The sequence below is a fragment of the Miniopterus schreibersii genome (genome assembly GCF_964146895.1).
Source record: "Miniopterus schreibersii genome assembly, chromosome: 8".
Taxonomy (NCBI): Eukaryota; Metazoa; Chordata; class Mammalia; order Chiroptera; family Miniopteridae; genus Miniopterus; species Miniopterus schreibersii.
Genome location: NC_138109.1, coordinates 20,083,934 through 20,107,429, shown reverse-complemented (window position 1 = coordinate 20,107,429; position 23,496 = coordinate 20,083,934). Strand labels below are relative to the sequence as shown.

Below are 23,496 nucleotides of genomic sequence, written 5' to 3'. Positions count from 1 at the left end.
TAGGAGTCATCTTGTCACCAACGAACATTTATTGAGTGTCCACATGTGCACAGCTTTGAACTTGGCGATCACATAACGCACTGGGGGAGGGCGGGGGAAAGGAAGCAAGGAATCAGGTGTATGGGGGGGGGGGTCCCCCTGGGTTCATAAGAATGGTAGTCCCTGCTGGAGCCGCCAGTCGCGTCTCTGCAGAAAGGAGTCATAAGCAGGGGTAGGATTTAAAGCCAGGCACCACGATGGCGATGGGGTGCAATCACTAGGGAAACATGCGGTTTCTGGGGAAGTATCCCTCCTGTTCCTGGCTCCAGCCAGGCCAGATGGCACCAGGGGGACAGAAATCAGATGCTCAGGTGTCCAAGCAGGGATAAGGACAGGCAAAATAAATAACCCCCAACTCTCATCATCACTCTGCTGCAACACGACACAAAAGCTTAGAGACCAGGGCCCAAGGGCTTCTGGGTCCCCTCAATGAAGCTCAGGTGGAAGGTTACCCCCCCCACCAGGTCCATCTGCCCCAGGTTTCCCTGGATGGATGGGACATTTCAGACCCTGGGTCACTGAAGTTGATAGGAAGAACTGCGATGTCAGTGGCCTGAGACTTCTCTACCCAACAGGGCCAAGGGCAAGAGTCAAATGGCCAATTTAAAGGACGTGGACCTGGGAGGCCAGAGGGGCACCACAGCTTAGGGGAGACCACACCCTGGCCGGCAGGGCATATGGGCTGAAGCAGCCAACTCCTGCCAGCCCTGTCCCACCCTGGGGCCTCCCTCCTGTGGGGGAGCCAGACATTGGGCACAATGAAACCTAGTGCCCCCTCCCTGGGGGCTACTCCAATCTTCCCCGTCCTGGCGGGGACAGCCACATTGATTTCCAAGACAACCCCTGCCCCTGAGCGGCCCCCGGGGGCCGGACGCAGTTCCCTACACTTGAAGGGTGGGCACCATGCCCTTGCCCTTGAAAAAGCCAGAAAGCTGGGGTGTTTGGGGGGGAGCTTGGGGAGGGGGATCCAGTTTGGGGGCTTCAGGGAAGATGTCTCCTCCCTCCTTCCCTCACTGCCCACCCCTGGGTCTGTCCCATGGAAACCCCTCAGGGCTCCGACAGGCATTGCTCTAGGGCGGCCATGCGGTAGTGGCTGGCTGTCTCCTCACCCGCCTGCAGCCTCATGGCCTCCCGGCACAGCCGGTTGGCCCGTGCCAACTCCACCAGGACACCCTGATAGGCGGCAACCATCTCAGGCTTGACGGAGTTGGGACTGACACTGCCTAGCAGCTGGAGCAGCTCCTGTGGCCAGCGGGAGCGCAGGGCAGCGGGGGCCAGCCAGGGCAGCAGTGGCACGCAGCCTGTGAAGGCCTGCATGCCCAGGAACCAGAGCTCTTGCAGATCGGCCCAGATGCCCTCGTAGTCAGGGGAGAGGGCCAGCACTGCCTGGTCTGAGCCAGGTGTGGCCCGAGCGATGTGGGATTGTGATAGAAAGAGGATGGCAGCTGCGAAGAAACCTCTGGATGCCGGTGTTCCCTGTAGAGCTGGAAAGCAAGAAGGGAGTGGTGGCATGAACCAGATTGGGCCAGGTGCTTTGCCAGACCCTACTTTCCTTTCCTGTGTGGGCACTCAGGGAGCAAAGCATAGCCAGGAATGAGCCTTCTTGGGTTCAAACCCTGCCTTTGATTTCACTGAGTCACCTTAAGAAATTCACTTTTCTGGGTCTCATTTTTCACTTGTAAAATGGGGCCAGAATAGTGCTATAATCTTATCAATCTGCTGTGAGAATTAAATGTAATAATGTACACTCAACCTCATGGTCAGACCTATAGTCTGAGTAGTGATGGGAGCCACACTGGGCCTAGGTCTCCTCAACACGCTGAGGAAGTTGCACCAATTTGAATGTTGGGCCAGAAGAGGGCGCCAGAGGGGACAGGGAGCCGGTGATCTAACTTTGTTTACCTGCTGGGCTGGGGGTCACCCCTGCACTGTAGACTCTCTCCCACAAGCTGTTAGTCTAAGCTGATGACATTTGTGGGTAAACTAGTACTGGGGTTCTACTCAGAGCCTGTGGTGATGCTGCTTGGGACTGAGGCAGCTTGGGGGCTAGGGAGCAGGGGGGGTCCTCGTCCTGTTGCTGGGTGCTCCCCTGGGATCCTTACAGGGAACAGAGGCAGTTGAGGGTACAGGATCGGTACACCCCATTCCCAGGCATCTGCTTAGCTCCTCCAACCTGACAGATGGGGCACAGGCAACAGGCGGGGACAGAGGGACCCAAGCAGACACCCACGGCCAAAGTGGGAGACACAAAGGGCTGCCAGGGGCTGGAAGGGACGCCCCTCCCTCTGCACACAGGCAGAGTAAAGCAGGGTTGCGGAGAAGGTACATGCAGAGGAGCACCAAGCACTTAAGCCTGTCACATGGGAGGTAAGGTGCCAAGCAGACAAAACCTCAATGGAGAGAAAGGTTTCTGAGTCAAGGCTGGGGGTGGCTCCACCTTGAAAACACTGGATTCAGATTCCTTGGACTGCTGGATTTTCTGAGTAGGCCTGTACTTACACCCACCAGACCTTGCCTTAAAAGTATTCAGGAGGAAGAGAATGTTATCATTTTGCGAAGAAGGGTGGGGTAGGGGATGGAGACATACTTCAGAGAGTTCCTCTGGATTGGAAAATTCTGTAAAACCACTTTTTATTTTTATTTTTTGGTAAAACCATTTTCTGAAAGCAGTGACATGCCCAGTGGCCAACAGGTCCTAGGCCATCTGCCTCCATCCATTAGGACTGGGTCCCCAGGACTTACCTGGAGAGGTGCTTAGAAGCCGGGCCATGAGGAGGCCCAGGGTGGCCACATTGGCAGCTAGAAGCAGCCTCCCCTGCTGCTGCACTAGGGCAGGTAGCGACGTCATCAGGGTGTTCATAAGAGATGTGAAGCAGGCATCTCGCCTGGGGAGAAAGGGAGGTAAAGATGGGAGGAGAGGTGTGTGTGTGTTGGGGGAAGAGACGGGGTTGAAAGAGCCAGATCAAGCCCTGGGAAAACCTGAGATCCTGAGCTCCCAGCTTCACCAGGCCAGGATTTGGCAGGAAATTAGGCAGCAGGGTGGAGAGTTACTTTGGGCCCCATTCATGGCACCTGGGGAGCAGAGACTGGGTTATGACTAGAATGAGGAGACATGCCCAGCGGGGTTCCAGAGATGCCACACCCTTGTGTGGAGTGGTTCTGTCTATTCTGAGACCCCTGCGTGCTAACACTAACAGGAACCCATGGGCACAGGGAAGCAGAGTAGGAGATGGAGATTTGAGGCAAGTTTGAGCAGTACCCCCCTTGCTTCCTCCAACCTCCTCCCCAGCCTCACTTGATCAACCCTGGTGCAGTGACCACGAGGTTGAGGAAGATGTGGCAGCAGGTCTGCAGGCCGATCTCCACGCTGTCGGGCAGCACTGAGGTGTCATGACCAGGGGATGTGAGTTCCCACTGCTGTAAGAAATACTTGCACAGAAGTGAGGGTGCCCCTTCCTTGATCAGGATCTCCCGGGGCCCATCTTCAACTGTCAGGTGGCACCAGCCGGGCAGAAGGAGCCTGGGAGTGAGGAAGGAACAGATGTGTGAGGAGTGGGGAAAGATTCTCTTTTTGGGGGCAACCCACCTAAAAGAAATGGAAGTAGGGGAAGAAGACACACATCCTCATTGGTACCGCAGAAAAAGTACAAGCTTTGGAGTTGCACAGGCCTAAGCTCAAACTTGGGCTCTGCCACATAGTGTGAATGTGGGCAAGTGACTTTAACCTCCTCGAGATCACTTTTCTCATCCTGAAGACATGGATGAGACTTATGTCACAGATTTGCTGTGAGGACCTAATGAGATCGCTTTGGTAAAGGGTATAGAAAATGTCTGGCATGATATTCAATAAGCATGAGTCTCTCCTTATAGAGCCATCTGGGGTTGGTAAGTGGGACTTGGCAGCCCAGGAATCCTATGGGAACAAGTCCTCTCAAACAAACAGAAACAATCCTTAAGGCAATCTCATGCCCCAATCAGGAAGCCTGGCACAGCCCAGTTTGGGGGAGAGGTATCTAAGTGTTACACTTTTCTTTAAAACAGTCTGGCAGACTGTAACTACAAACTTACCGGAGAGCATCCCCTGGCCAGGTGGGCCCTGGGGTAGTAGGGGAGATGGCCAGGGTGGCCACCTGCTGAGAGAGGTCATTGGCTTCCTCAGCCTCCTCATAGAGGGTCTTGGCATAGCGAACGAGGAAGGGCAGCAGTTGGCAGATCTCTTTGCGCAGGGAGGAGGTCTCCTCAGCCAGCCAGGCACCCAGGATCCGCACCGAAGCAAACACAAAGGGCTCCTTCTGCTTCTCTGGCCCCACCTGTAGCCACAGGATCCCCCTGAGATGGAGCAGGACCACAGTCCCTCCCCTGCCTGGACAACATGCCAGCCAGTTTTGGAATAACACAACTAGAAGGGACTTCTAGCCCTTAAAAGCAGACCCTCAAGACATGTCTGCTGAGCCAACTGGACTTCAGATGTCACGCCCTTGTACTTGCTGGGATTCAACTAGCATTTCCCGTCCTGCCACTTCTAAAGTAGCTCAGGGCTAGAAGGAAACTTGGAGGTCCAGAGCTAAGTAAACAGTCCCTCTACAGCAGCTCTGACCTGGGAGGAGTTAACTGAACCTCTACAGAGTGCAGAAACTGGCAGCCCTGCTCCTTTTCCCTACAGGGTTTCAAGTTTGTATGTGCATGTGTGTAAAACAACGCTATAGATTGAGCAGCACAGACAGCTTTGATTTGTGTGTGTGTGTGTGTGTGTGTGTACTGGGGGGAGGGTTGTGAGTGGGAGGTTACTGTGTTGTGTGTGTGTGTGTGTGCTGTGATGTGAGTGCACATATGGTGTGTGGTATGGCACTTGTGTGGAGGAACAGGGAGGGACGGAGAGGGAGACTGGGTCACACACTACTCCTGGGAGTGATACAGAATCAGCCCTCAGTTAAAAGCATCTTCACTGTCTCTCCATTACATGGAGGTGCGAGAGTTTTGCTTCCCCCTTTCCCTTACCTACTGGCTCCCCCCCTAGTGGATTCCCTCTGGGGGCCACTGCACCCTCACCTGCTGTAGGTAGTGGATAACAGCCCCGATGGCCTCCTTCATGATGCTCACAAGCTGCACCTTCTGTGGCTCCTTAAGCAGTGACTGCTCACAGCGGGTGCATTCCTGGATCCCCAACTCCATGAGGGCATAGCAGGCAGTCACCACATCCTCTTTTACCTCTGTGCCTGTCTCCTCCAGTGCCAGCCGTACCTCCACGCATGCTAGATTCACCAGCAGGGCCAGGAACTTGCTCCCAGAGCTGCCCGCCGGGATCCAATCGGAGCCACAGGCGTGTGCCAGGCGGGCTGCCAGCTTTAGTGCGGGGTTGCGTTGCCAGGAGCTCAGCTTGCTGCCGAGGATGCGTGCCAGCCCGGCCTGCAGATCCCGGAGGCATTCAGAGGGCACGGTTGTCGGGGGCAGAAAGAGAGGCAGCAGCTGGCAGAGCTCAAACTTGCTGGCATCCTCGGCTTTCTGGAAATCTTCACTGAGGCCCCGCAACACGGCCAGCAGGTCAGGTTCTGCCTCCTTCCAGCACTGTGTCTCGGCAGCAGCCAGCAGCCCCACCAAAAGTGCTAGGGCCTGGTCAAAGCCATAGCCATGCCCCAGGTATGCCTGACACAGAGCAGACACAATGCCACCAGCAATGAGATGCCGGGGCCCACGGGGTGTACCTGCCACAGCTGTAAGGCATTGGTAGGTGTCATCAATCATGGAACGGCGGGCAGCATCATCAGGGTCCCCCCGGGCTGTGAGGAAGGTGCCAAGGATGGGGATCTTGTTCAGGACCTGGGGATGGGCGGCCAGTTCAGGGTCACTGCAAAAGCAGGCCAGCAGGGCCACGCCCAGGGCTCGGAGAACGTGATCAGGGCAGCCATCCGGTGCCTCCTTGGTAGTCAAGAGACGATTGGGGAAGGTGAAGCCCACGGCATCAAAGATCCGCCGCCGAGTTTTGGCATCGATGTCACCTGCTTTAACTGCCTTGGTCACCTGAAGGGGAGTATATGCTATCAGCAGGATGAAAGAGGTGGCAAAGACTGTCCCTGGCACCCTGGGGAGTTGACCCTAGCAGGATTAGGTTAAGTAATGGGACTCACTCTGGGGTCAGGAATCCTCCCAGAGATCATTTCATCCAGTTCCTTCCTTCTCCCTGGAGACAGATAGGTGTGACCTCTAGGATACCTTATCTATGATTATCTCCATGGAAGGAAGGTCCAGCCTCCTCAACTACTTGTTCTGCCGTTTCATCACCTGGTCAATTGGGAAGTTCTTTCTGATGTCTAATCTAGATGCCCACAACCTGAGTTGGAAGGGGCTTAGAACTCAGTGATTAAATCCTCCAAGGATTTAGAGTCCCTTCCTAATTGCTCCCTGCAGAGAAGTCTCTGATCCATTCCCACCACCTTCTCAGGGGAAATGGCTCCTGTGTCTCGCCGCTCTGCCTGTCAAAACATTTCCCCTTACATTTCACCTAAACACCTCCTCTGCTGCAGTGTGAGCCCTTGACTCCAGAGCCTTCTCCCTGTTGCCATGGCAAACAAGCAGCGGGCTGTACTCCCTCCTCCTTTCACCCCCCACACACCAACCCCCCCTTCCCAGCACTGCAGCTTCTGCTCTGCTGTCCCCAGCTTGGGTTCCTCCAACATGGTTAAGCTCAGAGCCAGTTCCCTTACCCTCAGCCTACCTACTGCTATCCTGGCCATCCCCTGGGACCCCTTCCCAGTCACTTCCAGTCCTGCTATTCTTTCCACCCCCAGACCTCAAGTACTCTGCACTAGTTACTACCTGCTGCTGTTACCCTATGAGTCAGCTCCCATCTGCTCTGGGACACCCCAGAGAGCAGACCCAGGCAGCCTCCTCCAAAGCTCCTAGGGCCACAAGCATTATTCACCCCATTCTCCCCTTTGCCCCTGTACTCAGTCCAAAGAAGCATCTTGGGCCTACTTTGGTGACTCCAGGGTTGCTAGCACCACCTATATATCCTTGGGGACTTGTTGACCCCATTCCTAGGGGGCCCAACCACCCAGTCCTTCCCACCTCCCGATTTTCAGTCAGCTCCTTACTAGCAGCAGGGCTGCAAACTGCTCGCTGTCATTCTTGGCCTCACGGAGGGCTCCTAGGTAGCGCTCCAGGGTGGGGTTTCGGCTCTCTGCCTGGTTCAGAGCTGGTTCACAATCCGAGGCCATGATGCCCGTCTTGCCCAACTGTGAACACAAGAGGGACTGAGCATCCCTCTGCAGAGGAGGGGCGGGGGCGGGGGTGGGAGTGGAAGATGGAAGGAGGGATTAGCACAGAGGGAGGGGAGGACCAGGAGGGAAGGGCTCCTCAGGACTGACCTCCCTGTAAGGAGCTAGACCTTCAAATCTTTAGGGATGAAGGGACCCTGGTCCAAGGTCACCTCCAGAAAGCGGGAATGAAAGGACCATGCATCCTGCGGCTCAGTTGGACAGCTCTCCTCACCAACCTCCTGGGAGTGGGAGGGGGCTGGCCCCACTGTTCAGCTGTCCCCCGGCACCAGAAGCCTAGTTTTATCTCCCTCACTAAGGCACACAGGGAGGGAGTAGTGAGGACAGACAGGTAGGAATGGAGACATAGAAGGGTGAAGTTCGATTATCGGCACTCAGGCTGACATGAGGGAAAAGGGCATCCTAGGTTTCCTTTCCCCTCCCTTCTTCAGAAGAGACAGGACACAAGCCTCAGCTGAAGTGAGGATGCAGCGCGCAGACCAGGGAAGGCTTGGAGGCCCCTCTGGGGACCCCACCCCTCCAGCCAGGGCTCAGTCGCCCCCGCAGGCTCCTTGCCTCCTCTCCTTTCCCTCCCTCGGGCAGAAGCTGCAGCAGCAGCAGCAGCAGGAGCAGCAGACTTAACCCTTTGCTCTCCCTCTCCTCGCCCTCCCAGCCCCGCTACCAGCCTGTGGATGCCGGCAGGGGCTGGAGAAGCAAGAAAGGGTCCCGGGTAGCTCCCAGGACAACGAAGAATCCAAAAGCCGGATAATCGAAGAGGGGCTGTTGAGATGGGGAGATGAGAAGGGGAGGAGGGTTCCTGGCGGTCACCACCTGTCCCGCCGCAGCCAGGTCACAACACGACATTGATGAAGTCACGACAGGGCGGCGATGAGATCACACTTCACGATGGCGCGGTGATGTCACGGAGAGATCACGGCAAAATCACGACATGGGACAGCCCCCAAAGATGACAGGGCAAATAATAAAAAAAGCTATATATTGAAAAGAGCTGTGACAAAATGGAGTCTCGACAGGGCACGATGATGTCGCGATATGGCGCGATGGAGTCACGATAGGGTCTCCGGGGTGCGTCGGCGTCGATCAGCGCCGGCTCGGAGAGGCCGCGGCTGGGGTGCAGGGGAGGGCCCGAAGGGGGCTGAGCTCACCAGGCTGCGGCCCCGAGCGGCGAAGTCTTCGAACGAGATGCTCCGGGAGCTTGGGGCCGCTGCTCACGCCGCGTTGCCCACTCCCGGCTCCAGGCTGCTGCAGCTCCACCCCCACCCCCGCAGAGCTCTCGACCAATCGGCGGCGGCTTCACTCCAGGTTCTGGCCAATAGCATGGCGGGGCGCTACGCCGTGGGGGGGTGCTGCCGTTGCCGCCATCTTGCTTGTGGGTATTGCCCGAGTCTGGGTCCCCGGGCTCGCGCAGGGCAGGCGAAGGTGCAGACTGCCTCTGGAGAGCGGGAGGCGACACCTGGAGGCTCAGGTTCCTTTGCCCGAAGGTAGTTCTACCTCCCAGCCCTGCCCCTCCTCCCCGGCGGTCTGGCGGCTGGAGTAGAGTTTCCGGGGGGTAGGGCAGGAGGGCTTGCTTAGCATGAGGAGTGTATTTCCGGGTTGAGCCCCGGAGGTGGGAGGAGGCGGCGTTTCCGGCCGCCGGTCGCTGTCCAGGGAGGCTGAGGCGAGAGGGAACTACCGGGTGGGAAACCTGCACTACCTTCTTCCTCTTCCTCCGGGTGAAGGGAGCAGAGGTTGCGGTCCCGACCCCATGAACCAGGAGGAGGCGGAGGCGCCCGATAGCTGGGGCCCCGCTGTGTGGCCCTGAGCCCCGGTAGGTGGCCCGAGGCGGCTGGCTGCCTGACCGAGGACCACGAGCTCAACCTGGGAAGGGCAAGCAGAACGGGCTATTTCTGGGGGTGCGCTGGCCGGGTGTTGAAACCTGGAGGTGGCGCTTCTGGCCCGGCTAAGGCAGCCAGCTGCTGCTGGCTTTACAGGTGCGGAGGTCGAGTCCCAGGCTGCACTCCTCTCAGAGGCCGGGGCCTGGTCCTGCAGCTCCTTCCATCCCCTGACGGACAGACCGGCTCGGACGCCGCTGTCTTACCTCCCTCGACTTCTGCAGCCTCGCCCTCGCTGCCGTCTCTGGTGTTTGGTGTTTCCACCTAGATAGAAAGTTGATGCAGATTAAGGAGGGCGGGGTTGAGCACGGTGTGTAAATTACTGTGCGAAATCTGCCTTATCCAGGACTTGGAAAATTACACCCCACAGAGGGGTCGTGTGGTGGCTGCAGGGAGCACAAAGGTGAAATGAAGGAATGTCAGAACTTCAGGCAGGATTCCAGGAAAGCTTTGCCTTCTCTCACCTGTGGTTGTGCCCAACCGACAATAGATGCAGCAGGCAAAGAGCATTAGCTGACTCTTGTGCTTTCTTATGTGATTAACAGACTGGAAGCTAGGAACAAATTAGATAGACGACCCCCCCCCCCCAAGAACAATCTGTTCATTCTTTCCAGCTATTTGGAAAACAATGTCTGCAGATATAAGCAAAGCTATTTATTCATGGCAGTCTGTTCTGTAACTTTCCCAAATATCCGAGACTTTTTTAAAAAAGGGAGCTTTATTCTTGATTACTCACACCAGCTGAATAGGCTGTTCAAACATATCTTATCGCTGTGTACATAAATGGAGTTCCACGTATGTAGCTGACAGACTTAACTATGATACATTCTCTGTCAACCTGAAGTATTAAGTAAACATTACCCCCTGCTCTGTCTGAACAGCTGCTGCAACAGAGAGTGCTTTTATTTCGGGTATACTTGTAACGCCCCAAATGCCAGAACTATTGCAAGCTTTTCTAGATTTTCATTTGTGAAGTATTGTGGGGGTGTGTGTTCTTTCCCTGGGCTGTTACCTTTGATTCTATAACCAACCACTTGGATCTTGGTGATGTGTTGTTGTTCCTGCCCTGGTCAGCAAGCCTTTGACTGGAACCTAGCAGTGACTTGTGCCCTCAGGCAATTAATTGTAGGTTTCATAGGAATGACTGGTTGGGAGTTCACAGGGAGAATAGCTCTGCCTCTTTCTTATGCATGGTTTGTAAGACATTGTACTTCTAGTCAGCTTGCCAATCCAATGGTGTTTATTACTCCCATTTTCAAAACCTATTCATTTCTTTAAACGCTTCTATCGCCCACCTATCACCCTATTGATGACAGGTGTTGAGTCACCTTGAGTTTAAAATCCTTTTGTGGTAGACAGAAATGTGTTGGGTAAGACACACACACACACACACACACGTACACACTCACCCACACTCACCCATTACATCTTGGGAGGCTAAAGAAGTTGCTGGATATACTTTCTAATTTAGGTTCCATTTATTAATCTCTTGAGCATGTCTCTGGTCCACACACTTTTCTGCTCCCTTTTCCCTAACATACAACTACAAAACAACTAGAAATAGGAATGGATGGAAGTTGATGAGAAAGGTGAAGTCCTTCAGATGCTTAAGGCTCAGTGAAAGCCTTTTCTTGTTTGGGCTGTATCTCAGTTTTGCAGCTGTGTGTTTGTTCCAATCTCCCTGTATGTTAGCTGGTGGTGGGGGTTGTCAGTCTGTGCCATTTGCCAGATGTGGATGACAGGTGCACATTTAGGACAGAAGATTTTTTTCTTATTTATCTAAGAGAAAGAGAGGGAGCAAGGGAGAGAGAGAGAGAAGAGGGGGAGGGCATGGATGTGAGAGAGAAACGTCAGTCGGTTGCCTCCTGCATGTGCCCTGACTGGGGATAGAACTCACTACCTTCTGGTGTATGGGACAGTGCTCCAACCAATTGAGCCACACGGGCCAGGGCTAGGACAGAAGATTTTTGAATTGCTTCTTCAGAACTTGATCAACCCTCATAATGCTTCCAAGATTTATATAATTATACAATATAGGGAAGTTGTATAAGAGAGAAGAAATTGATGGAAAATCACTTTTTTCTTCTAGAAGGGACATAAATCAAATAGCCCCTGGACTCTAGAGTAGCCAGCACAATGTCTAGCACATAATAAGGGCTGGGTAAATATTTGTTGAATGTATATATGAATTCAAGTCAGGAATTGCAAATGATTCTAGGGGTCAGGGAGGTGACATTGAAGTATAAATTGGATAAAATTTTAAGATAATAGTGGTGGGGGGAGTAGCAAAATGGAGAGTGTATGCCCTCCCTAAAGACAATCACATTAAATTTTTTAAAAAACATGACTACACAAAACCTTCAGGTCCAGCCTCACCTTTTCATAGATAAGAAAGTATGTTTGGTCAAAGTCACAAAGCTGTTAGCAAAACTGGAATTGAAACTCAGATCTTTTTTCCAGATTGGTATTCTTTCCATTCTTCCACATAGATGATTTACTATTAGACTAGAAAATAATGGAATATAAGGTGTTTCGGTTTTACAGTGGATTCATTTCACATCCCTTGCTATGTTTTTATACTGATAATTATAGGCTATGTCAAAGCTTAGGTTTAAAATTTATGGGCAGAGATGAGCAGTGAAAGACAAACTTGACATTTTTCTTCCCCCTAATTTATCATGTTCTCTATCTAGCATGCCACATTTCCAGGAATCAATTATTAATTACTTGGCATATTATTTCTTCTCTCTCTCTCTTTCTAGTGGACTGGTGCTGCCTATCTGGAAGGCAATGGAGAAGAGGCTGGGAGTCAAGCCAAGCTCTGCTTCCTGGATTTTATCAGGATTTTGTTGGCAGACATCTGTGAAGTGGTTGAGAAACCTGTACCTGTTTTATACTTGCTTCTGCTTCAGTGCACTGTGGTTGTCAACAGGTACCATTTTCTTTATAGATTTAAGATTTTTAAAAGGGCATTTTGTGTTCGGCCTTCAGTTCATTTTAAAGACTAGTAGGAGGCAAAAAAGCAGTGTGCTAATTGACAGAAACAGCCTATTGGTGGACACTTACTTGTTTTGTTTTGGAACTAAAAATTAAATTGAGTTCTTTCTCATATGGGAGAATTGGCAGGATCATTTTGAGATTTGCTGAAGGTGTAATGAAAAGAGAAAGGTTTCATAGTTGGACAGACCTAGAACCCGGACCTGGAGCTGGATATTTCCACTTAATAAAAGCCTTGAGCAAATTACCTGTTTTCTCTAAGGAAGGATAAGACCTACCTCATAGCTTGATTTGAGAGATAACATAATTAAATATTGTAGTATAGCACTCTGAACAGAGGTGCTTAGTAAATGATACTTTGCTTCCTTTCCTTTCCTCAAAGAATCAACATTACAGGGAAAATGTGTTCCTTGCTTTTTCTATAGAAAGGGGTTCTGCTGACAGATTTCATAAAGTATGTTTTCCTCCTAGAGATTATTTCACCAGCTAGAGCCTCTTGCCAGAAAAGAGTGCCAAGAAGGCTAGATTTCAAAGACTATCCTTTCTTTCTGTCTCCCTTACACCCCCTTTCAGTTCTTTTGTTGACATTGTTTCTTTCAAAGTATGAAGTGTGAGAAAATAGCAATTTGAAAAAGACTTCTGAGTATGCTGACATTCTGGGCAGTCACCAAAAGGCTTCTGTTGTAGAGACCACCGTCTGGGATAACAAATCAGCCTTTTGCTCCTATAATTACAAAGGTTTCTGTTGCTTTCCTAAAGGAATTGGTGGTCATGATCTTGAGACTGAAGTAATTACTGTATTTAGCAATTTCAGTAACATCAGCTTCAGGATTTTTGTTGTCTTGCAGTGGTGGTTGATGATTGCATAATTGTAGCACTGGAAATTGCAGTTGACAGAAAGCTGACCTAAATGTTTTTTACCCAGATGATGCTTTGCCGGGACAGCTATTTCAGGCTAACATTTTATGTAAGATCATTTGAATTAAATAAGTTACTGATTTAGCACCATCAGAGTGGGAAAACCACATTTTTTGAAATGCACCTATAGTATATCAGACCCATGGTTATAAACATTACATATCTTATCTCATTTAATCCTCAGGATAAACCTAAAACCGATAGTTTTATTCTCATTTTATAGATAAGGAAATTGAGGCTCAGAGGGACAAAATGACTTGACCAGGATCACATAGCAAGAACATGACAGAGCCAGGATTCTAAACCCAGGTTTGTCCACTCTAAAGCTCATGCTTTTTTTTCTGCTACAGAGCCTTCCAACCACAGCTGATCTTTTGGAGGACCAAAGACAATTTTTTACCCTGAACCATGATAAGCAGCTTGTTATTTGAGGGATTCCAAATACAGGGGAGAAGAAGCATTTCTGAGTTTTTCTGTATTTTTCAGTCTAACACTTGATTAGACATAGTACTGTGGGCTCATTGGGCTAGTTTTAGTATTCCTTGAGCTTGGTGCTTAAAAATAGCATCCTAGTGAGCAGATTGAGTATAGAGGTGCAAAGTTGGTATTGCTAGGAGTGGTTCTGGTGGAGATTAGATTGTACCACTTCCATTTTAGGAAAGTTTGGAGCTTTTACCATGGAAGAGATAAGAACCAGGTGTGTTCAAACTAAGGGAGCATGCAAACAACACATGACAGATTTGTTATATATTTTAATTTATTAGATCTCTTTCTCATCAGTTTTTAAAAAAACACAATATCCTAATAGAAAGAAAATGAATAAAGGACATAAACAGAGTACCATAAGTAAGAAATTAAAATGACTTATAAACATTTAAAAATGTTCATTCTCATTTCTAACCAAAGAACTGCAGATTAAAATGAGAAATCCTTTTTAATCCATCATATTGATGAAAATTAATGTAAAAATATCTAGTGCTGCCAACGGTGATGTGTTTGCCCTCATTTTGCTGGGGAGTTTGAACAGAGAGCTTTTTGGCATAAATATCAAGATCTTCAAAAAGCTTATGTTCTTTGACTTAGAATTTCCCCTTTTAGGAATTTATCTCAAGGACACATTTAGAAGGAGAGAATTCATCAACACTCATGTATTCTATGTTGCCAAACAGTGCTGCAACTTCCCTACAATTGGGGGGGGCGGTTGTTGGGTAGTTATATTCCCTGGTAGCAGGAATGCAAGAACAAAGGCACGGAAGTGTGAAACAGCCTGGTTTATAGCAGAAACTCTAATCCGTTCAGTGCCACTGGAATATAAAGAGCAAAGCTGGAATGGCAGCTCCTGAAGAGATAGATGGTGGCCAGGTCATGAAGGATCTTGTATGCCATGCAAAGAAGCTTTAATTTTAATCTTTTTAGGTAGGTTGTCTACAGATTTTCTTGATTATATACTCTAATGCATAAAAAAAGTTGAGGATGTACCCCAATATATGCTTATTCATATGTTATAACAAGTACCATTGTACTAATGTCTTAAATATATATATAAGAGATGCCAAAAACAAAAATTTAAAGGGATCAACTAAAAAACGTATAAATAGCACTAATATTTTCTTTTCATACCCCATTGATTTGTCTTGCGAACCTCTTGTAAGAAAGCATTCTACCTTGGAGATCATTACTTTAGGGAATTGGGAGCTATTGAAAATTTTAAACAGAAGAATAATACAGGTAAATTTCTAGATCATTTTGCTGGGATATAGAAGAACGATAATAGTGGGGATTGGAGTAAGATGAAAAGGGAAGGCAATCACTTCTCTGCCTTTAGACTAAGATCAAGTGTAGTATGAAAAGGGAAAGGATATCAGGACTAGAGTAGGACGTCTATTAGGAAGTGAATGAAGTAGTCCAGGAGAAAATTGATGAGGTTGTTTTCAGGAATCTCTCACTGAAAAGAGTAATTTCAATCAATGTGGAGTAGTTCTAAATAGATAGGTAGAGCCCTAACTGGTTTTGCTCAGTGGTTAGAGCATCGGCCTGTGGCCTGTAGGTTCCCAGGTTCGATTCTGGCCAAGGACATGTACCTTGGTTGCAGGCTTGATCCCCAGCCCTGGTCCAGGCACGTATGGGAGGCAACCAATTGATGTGTCTCTCTCACCTCAATGTTTCTCTCTCTCTCTCTCTCCCCCCCCCTCCCTCCCCCCCTTCCACTCTCTCTGAAAAGCAATGGAAAAAATATCCTTGGGTGAGGATGGATAGAATTTAGGAGTTCTTTTGTAAGAAATTAGAGGAGGTTGTTATTTTTTTATTGAGATAGAATATACTGTCTAATTCCAGAACTTTTTTTAGCTCCTCCCCCCCCCAAAAAAAACCCCTGTACTAATTAGCAGTCACTTCCTATTTCTCCCTCCCCCTAGCTTCTAGAAACCACTAATCTATTTTCTGACTATATTTGCCTTTTCTGGACATTTCATATAACTGAATTCATACATATGTGATCCTTTGTGTCTGGCTTCTTTTACTTAGCATAATGTTTTCAAGGTTCATTCATGTTGTGGCATGTATCAGTACTTCATCTCTTCATAATATTCCATTGTATGGATATACCACACTTTGTTTATATACCTAGGAGTGGAATTGTTGGATCATATGGGAACTCTTTAATTTTTGTTTTCTACAGCTGCTGCGCCATTTTACATTTATACCAGCAATGTATAAGGGTTCCAATTTCTCTGTGTCCTCACTAACACTTGTTATTGTCTCTCTTTGATTATAGTAGAGGAGGTTATTGAAGTTTAGAGAAATCAGGGAGGGCTTCATGGAGGAAATGGAACTTGGTTTATGCATAATACATATCCAATTTGCAGATAGACAAACAGACACAGTAAGAAACAAGGATTGGTAAAACAACCAGATGGGTACAAATCATTCATTTATTCATTTTTGTAAATTACATATTCATTCAACAAATATTATTGAGCCAGGCATGTTCTTTGTGAAGAATCTCTAACCAGGTCCCTGGCTTAGTTTTTCTTCCCAGCCAGTGAAGCTTGCTGAATGGGGATAGACCACATGCACTGTCCCCATTCTCCCTTCTCTATCTTCTGAATCCAGTGAGGTCTGGCTTCTGCTCAAACCTTGGCTTTTGCCAAGGTAACCAGTGACCTTCCTAGTTGGAGACCTTTAGTTTTTACCTTAACATCTCTGCTGCATTGGGCACCTTTGCATTCTGCGTTCTTGAGATCCTTTCCTCAGTTACCTTAAGTTACACCAGGCGTTACTTGGTTCTCCTTCCTGCTGATGCATTAAGCTTTCTAATTCTTCTTCCCTCTCTCCCTTCTTAGCTTATCCCTTAAATGTTTTGTTCTTCAGGGTTGTTTCTACCATTTTTGTCTCACTCTTGTGTGCTCTCTCTGGGCAGTCTCACTTTCCCCCATAATTGTAATCCGTGTGCACACTACTCCCATATCTATAACCGTTCATTCACTTCTCTCTGGGTTATAAACCGCATAGCTACCTCTGTGTTACACATCTCCAGCTGGATGTCTCACAGCTACCTCTAACTTAATATATCAAAACTGAACCTATGATCTTTTACCCCTCTTCCTCCTCTTCTATCCCCTACAACCATAAAAAGACCACCTCCACTCATATTCTGAGGTAGAAATCTCTGAGTCATTCTGTATTCCTTTCTCTCCTTCACATGCAAATCACTGTTCGTGGAGTGCCATCTCACGTTTCCAGGCAGAGTGCTCCATTCCTCTGCATGTGCTGTTATCATTCTGCCTAATGTACTCCGATTCAGGTAAACATAAGCTCCTTTGTAATGCTTTTGCTGGGTCCCCTGATTTGAACCCGTTCTTTAATGTTCTTATATAGTGTCTATACATCTTTCTATTATTATACCACATTATACTGTGGTGTTTTAGGCTTTGTGAAAAAAGGTTCTAAGTAGGTCTTGCTCTGGAGTGTGACCTACTCTAAGGTGAAGGCTTTCTGGTGTTTGCTGATCTACAATGTTAATGTGATTTCTTTGCTCTTGCAGAGCTGGAATTCCAAAATGCCACCTACCTTCTTCCCCCAGCACTGCTTGACCTCTGGTGATTCTGTTTCCCTCTCAGCCCTGTAGCATCTGTTACCTAATAAACCTCAGGTGGTCTTGCCCTATGCCTTTACATCCCACCCCTCAGCCTGGCAGGGGACCCTCCCAGTGGGCTTCTGGGGCCCTGCCCTCTCTTTTCACAGCTCTATCCTCTTCAGCATCTTACCACTCAGATTCTAGCCAAAACTCAGATCTCTGCTTCTTTGGCTCAGTGAGGCCCCTCTGTTCTGTTTGGGTTCCAGTTTTCTGTGCCCTGATTGAGAAGTTGTTCCTAACAGAGAACTGGGCAATTGTAGGGCTCACTTCAAGTTTCCCTTCTCTCAGGGGTTGTAGCCTTGCACTGCCTCTTATCTCCTAATAACAGTTGTCTTGTATATTCTGTCCAGTTTTGTAGTTATTTGTGGTAGATGGTGAGTCTGGTACTAGTTACTCCATCATGGCTGGGAACAGAAGTCTACTGTGATTACTTGCTTATGTGTCTGCTTCATGAAACTGTCCTACTCATAGTAGGTAACATAGTAGGTAACACCTGACACATAGGTAACAATAAAGGTTTGTTGTGTTAGCTTAAGGATAATGCTGGAAATAGCACCACATTGGAATACACATGTTAAGGAGAGTATGTTCTTTCCTACTCTGGTTTTCAATCGTAGCCCATTAATGGGCATTTGACTTCCCAGGAGGGAATAATACTTAGAAGGAAATTTTCTCTCTTTTTTCCACCCTTTCTCTGGCTCCCTTCATGAATGGAAGGCTGATTTTTCCGATTGGTGAATTTGTAAAAGAATCCTCTTTATGGAATGACTAGCCTTCAGGATTTGTGTGTATTCTCTCCCTGCCATGTTCTAATTGGTCTGCCCATGGTAGGACAGCCTGCATTTGTCCAATTAGGTAAATTGCATTCTGCATAGGAAAGTATTAGAAAGTCCATTGTGATTGTACATCTAAGCTATGTTCTCTAGTCATCTTATCGCTTCTTATAATGATAATATTTTGATCTCTGTCTACCTCTAACTGCCATGTTTTATTTTTTAATTAGTCCCAGACTCCGGGTGGGAGAGATTAATTATCACCCTCCAACCCCACAGAGACTGTAGATGGGACAAAGACAGTTCTGGTTGGGCAAGAGGCCTTTTCCCCACTAATTCTCTCTTTGATCTCATAATTGCTTGTATTTGCCCCTGGCAGATAGAGGCACCAGAACTCACTTTCCTCCTTTGTTCCTACCCTTTGGTTGTACTTTGAGGGCTGTAGCTCCTGTTGTACCAGTCAGACCAAGTAGTATCTTTTTCCTTTAAGGGAATAATATATTTTGAACATGCATCGGTCTTATCTTCAGGAGAAAAGCATTTTCAGGAGACTTTTTAGGTGGCATTATATCCCTGCTCTTCTTGTATCTGCTCCTAATTTAAGGTGATGACTAATGGGATATATCTCATAGCAATGAGCCTTCAGCAGGAACTTTCTCCTGCCAAACTGTCCTGTATTATTAACTACATTGCAGTACAGGGAGGTAATAAATTATTAATCCTAAATCTGTCTCCCCAGATTGTAGGATAATGACTTGAGTACATGGCAGCTGGAGGAAGGTAGAGTGTTCTGGTTGTTAACACAAACCTTGCAAGCTTTTGATTCTAAAATTCAGCTAGCATTGAGCAAGTCTGTGGTATCTTGTTATATCACAATTTAATTGAGCTAAGTAAGACCCCTAAAGAATCCTCTAAAGTTAGCCTCTCTCCCAGTGAAATGAAGTAATTTTCTTTTGCCTAAATACTTTTTAGTAAAAGATAATCATCTTAAGTCCTTTCTATCTTGGAAAACCATAATTTTGGTGGGTTCTTTTTGCCTTTTAGAAACATACAAACACAAACATTTCCTAATAAAGTGAAGAGGAAAAAGAAAATGGCATAATTGGGCCAGTAAAATCCAATTCAGCTTTAAAACTTTCTTAAGTTGACTTTCCTCAGGAAGTCCTCAAGGGAGAAAATAAGATAGTGGAGGAGTTTATAAAAACAAAATAACAATTGCAGGGCCAAAGCAAGGCCTTTTGGCTTATTTTGGAGATTGTATAAAAACCTTACTAACTGGAACAGCTTCCAATTCAGTGCGTTATGTGGAATTAGCAGGAACATGATCAAGAACTATGTGTGTGGTTAGTGTTTGGACATTTTTTCTCAGGTGAGTAGTAGTGAAGAATTTGGATCAAAATGCATAGCTCTTGGTTTAAGGGCCCATGTTTTAAACTTTCTGATCCTTTATCCAAGAGCTTCCTTAAAAAAAGTCAGCCCATGTGGTTAAGATCCTTTATACACTTTTGGTTCCAGACAGTACTGGATAAGTTTTAGAGAGAAGTTAAGAATTGGTCTTGATCACCTACCTATTCATCAACCGAGCAAGAGACAGGAGGCATAGTGGCCAAGAGCACGGAGCGTGCACTCAGGAGCCAGACAAGCCTGAATCCGAGTCCTGGTTCTGAAACCTACCTTTCAACAGGTTCCTCGTCTACAAAATGGGAATGACAGTGCCTCTTATGGGATTGTTGTGAGGATTAAATAAATGTTCACACAAAGTGCTTAACCTACTTCCAGGTGCATAAATAACAAACAATTCAGGAAATGTTAGCAATAGTCATTATAATATGATAACATAAAATCCTGTTTGGTGCCCTGGCTGACATGCTCAGTGGTTAGAGCACCGGCCTGTGCACCATAGGGTCACTGGTTTGATTCCCGGTCAAGGGCATGAACCTGGATTGCAGGTTTGATCCCCAGCCCCCATTGGGGTGAGTGCGGGAGGCAACCAATTCTCTCTCCTCCTCCCCACCTCCCTTCTACTCTCTAAAAATCAATGGAAAAAATATCCTCTGGTGAAGATTAAAAAAAACCCTGTTTGGTTAAACTCTTATCTAATTCCAGGATGACCAAGGTTTGAGGTCTCTGCTGGCTTCTTTAAACCTCTGTCGAGTGGGATCTCAGTCCCTACATTTTTTTAAGTATAATGTAGGAGAACTGGCCTTTCTGCATTGTCAGGAAAAGTAGACCTCCATTCATACAGCTTTACAGGCCTGAGGTTGGTGGAAGTCCATGACAGGGTGAGCTATATTCTACATTTTTCATAATTGTAACATGCCACTAAGGAGCATGACTGGCTACTTGTTTCCTCCTTCAGTCAATGGTACTTTTCCTCTGAAAGAGTACTCTTTTGCTGCCTGGCCCTCAGCCCTGGTTTATTTCCTGCCACATTGATGATGTACCTATGCTTGGCAAGGCCTTGTGCTAGGCCAGGTTAACTCTGTCTTTTGGTCAGAACAGTGTTTTGACTGGAGCTGATTCAATAGCACTTTTGGATTTCGTGTCAGAAGTAGCTTGCAGAGTTAGTCCCTTCCTCCTTTCAAAATGTATTTATTGGGTGTTTACAATCCTAGTCATTAGAAATGCAGTGATAAGACAGACATGGTCTCTGCCCTTGTGGAGCTGGCAGTGTCTTGATTCCTTTGTTATTCCTAGGGAACAGAAATTCTCTTTGAGAAGGTAGATGTTACTGGTATAAAATTTCCTCCAAAGAGGCTGAGGCCTTCCTAGGGTCGCAAAGTAATTCAATGACAGACCGACTCTTCCTTGCAGAATCCTAGGAATGTAGGAGACTGGGCAATTTGATGTCTCAAGCTGGTCTCAATAGAATAACCTTCTACTAAGAATTGTGTAGGTGAAGCCCCTGTCTACAATATAGTATGTCTCCAGCTTTCCTTTCAATCCAGCCTATCCTCTCCACCACTAATAACCCACACTCCTGAATAAGCAGTGAGGGTGGTTATCTGGAGATTTGGGAAAAGTGCTATAGCTGCAGTCTTTGTCCCCAGTGTGGAAGTATGTGTCCTCTGTTGATTTCATGGGTATTTTCATTCAGCCAGTAAGCTCTTGAAAGTCTTTTCTGCATCAGGGTGCTCCTGCCTTTTTGGCATCAGGTTTGTTCCTCAGGCCCTCAAATGAACAGTTCCAATGCTTAGCATCTGGTAAGCACCAAAGTATATAAATCCTGAACTTCTCTGGTCAGTTGTGAAAGGAAACTGTAAAATATCCTAAGATAAGAAGGAATTATAATGTCCCTGAAGGGTGCATTAACCATCACAAACGCTGTCCGAGGAGATACAAAAGCAAAGAAGAATGCTGGTCAAGACCTCTCTGAAATTCCAACTACAGATTCAGCCCCTAAAGATGGATGACCAGTGTGACTCACTCCAGTGCCCCTTTTAAACTCTCCCAGCAGATGACAGGATTTTAAAGAATGCTCTTTTTCTTCCAACTGACCTAACAGTATGCTTTGATTCTAAACCAAGTGGCACATTTGAGTTTGAAATAAATGTGTGCTCATGGATTCTCTCTTTTAGGTAATAAGGGGAATGACTAGCATTATCAGACCTGGGAGATGGGGAGTTTATATTTATTTATATAGAAGTTTTACTTCTATAGTTCTAATTTGAGATTCACGTTTAAAATTTTAAAGGACTGCCATTCTGAGTGTTAAGAAATGGTTTTTCTCCCTCCCTCCCTTCCTCCCTTCCTCCCTTCCTCCCTTCCTCCCTTCCTCCCTTCCTCCCTTCCTCCCTTCCTCCCTCCCTCCCTCCCTCCCTCCCTCCCTCCCTCCCTCCCTCCCTCCCTTCCTCCCTCCCTTCCTCCCTTCCTCCCTTCCTTCCTTCACATTGTTTATTGTCCTTAACTGAGGGCAACCTGAGTCAGCTGGAGGCTTATGGAAGTAGGCCTGGTAGAATGAGTGAATCTTAATCAGAACAAATGAAACAGCCTTGTAGGGAGAAGCTGAAGAGTCATATTCCATGTCAGAAGCTGAGTGCTCTATATCCTGCTGGGTCAGCCTTGGCTTTTGACCTGAAGCAAAGCAGCCCCCTGTACTGAAGCAGTGCGAGCTTTTATTCTACCTATGCGTCCCACTTCATCAGTCTCCTGACTGCCTGGTTTTCAAAATCACTCTCAGCTCTGCTCTCCAGAGCATGCTTTTAAGCTGCACCCTGACATTTCTCCCAGTACACTTTTCAAATAACTGGGCGCATTTCATATTACCCATCTGTGCAAGGTTAAAGGTTGGTGCTTGGCCTCTAAGCTCAGGTAAGCAGACCTCAAACAGAGTTATTTGCCCAGGATGCCAAGGCAGAAATAAAAGTTTTCTGGCCTTCCCATGGAGACTTTCGCTGCCAGGCATACCCTCCTTTCCTTTCCCAAGCTGTTTTGATTGAGCTATTTCGCCTCCACTCTCATATTTCATGTGGGGGTTGCTGCCTTGGCAGCATGGCTGCTTCTGTCAGTGGGGAGGAAGAAGTAACGAGTGCAGGCCCTCTGTGTACTGCTGTGTTTCAGGGGGTTTTCTGTGTGCCTGTGGGGAGTGTGTGTGTGTGTGTGTGTGTGTGTGTGTCTCTCTCTCTCTCTCTCTCTCTCTCTCTCTCTCTCTCTCTCTCTCACACACACACACACACACACACACACACATACAAGATACATTTGGATAGCCTATGTTCTGCCTAGAATTAATGTCTCTTCTGAAGAAGCAGAGAAGTACTGCCATTTTTCAGATGAGGATAAGGAAAAACCAGTTTCTTTGGTTAGAGAGTCCGTAGTAGGTAGCTGGGTAGTCAGAAGTATTGACCATGTTGCCTGAATTTTTATTCCTGTCAGTAGAATGTGTGAATTGATTGTATCTATAATCAACTTGAAATGTGTCTGTAATCAACTTGAAAATGGAGCTATAAGAGAAAGATACATATAGATATCTGTCATAAAAATGAAGTCTATTAAAAGCCAGACATCTGCAGTAAATAAACCAAACAATATCAAATTATCTGAATGTCAGTGCTACATTATTTTTTATATATGCTTTTATTGATTTGAGAGAGAGAAGAAGGGAGGGGGGAGAGAGGGAGAAACATCGATGAGAGGGAGAGACATGGATCATTGATTGGCTGCCTCCTGTACGCCCCCTACTGGGGATCGAGCTCATAACCCTGGTATGTTCCCTGACTGGGAATTGAACCTATCACCTCTTGGTGCACGGGACCATGCTCAACCAACTGAGCTACCCTGGCCAGGCCTGCATTATATTGATGACTTTAACTCAAGTACACATTTCTAATATTTGTGATCTCTGGTTCTTTATATGTGTTGCCTTACATTCAGTGCCTTAAAATATGCTTACTGAATTTAAATACCTACTTTAAAGATAATATCTAGGTGTTATGTACACACTATAGATACATTCAGTTCAGGTCAACAAACACTGTCCCCTTCTAAGT

General features: G+C 47.4%; 2 protein-coding genes across 6 annotated transcripts in view; one reads left to right on the top strand and one right to left on the bottom strand.

Moving 5' to 3' along the window:
• On the bottom strand, positions 1-8,577 carry NCDN (neurochondrin). Of its 3 annotated transcripts, none has more exons than XM_081143948.1 (7): positions 8,459-8,577; positions 7,131-7,271; positions 5,089-6,057; positions 4,108-4,349; positions 3,335-3,559; positions 2,782-2,924; positions 1-1,523 (listed from the first exon to the last, which is right to left on the bottom strand). In XM_081143948.1, exons 2-7 carry the CDS (start codon positions 7,251-7,253, stop codon positions 1,087-1,089), a joined length of 2,139 nt encoding a protein of 712 aa, XP_081000074.1. In that variant the 5' UTR covers positions 7,254-7,271; positions 8,459-8,577; the 3' UTR covers positions 1-1,086. The 3 variants fall into 3 exon arrangements, with proteins under 3 accessions (XP_081000074.1, XP_081000073.1, XP_081000075.1); XM_081143947.1 differs by having other exon boundaries at positions 8,124-8,565; XM_081143949.1 differs by having other exon boundaries at positions 7,131-7,301; positions 8,459-8,547.
• KIAA0319L (KIAA0319 like) overlaps positions 8,346-23,496 on the top strand; it is a gene marked incomplete at its 5' end in the record, with an annotated part of 86,451 nt that continues 71,300 nt past the window's right edge. The window contains 2 exons of one of the 3 annotated variants that reach the window (XM_081143944.1): positions 8,346-8,794; positions 11,947-12,116. In XM_081143944.1, the coding sequence (XP_081000070.1) occupies positions 8,346-8,794; positions 11,947-12,116 (619 nt within the window). Of the gene's footprint in view, positions 8,795-8,915; positions 9,121-11,946; positions 12,117-23,496 lie in introns of those variants that run through there. The other 2 variants (XM_081143945.1, XM_081143946.1) reach the window with 2 other exon arrangements.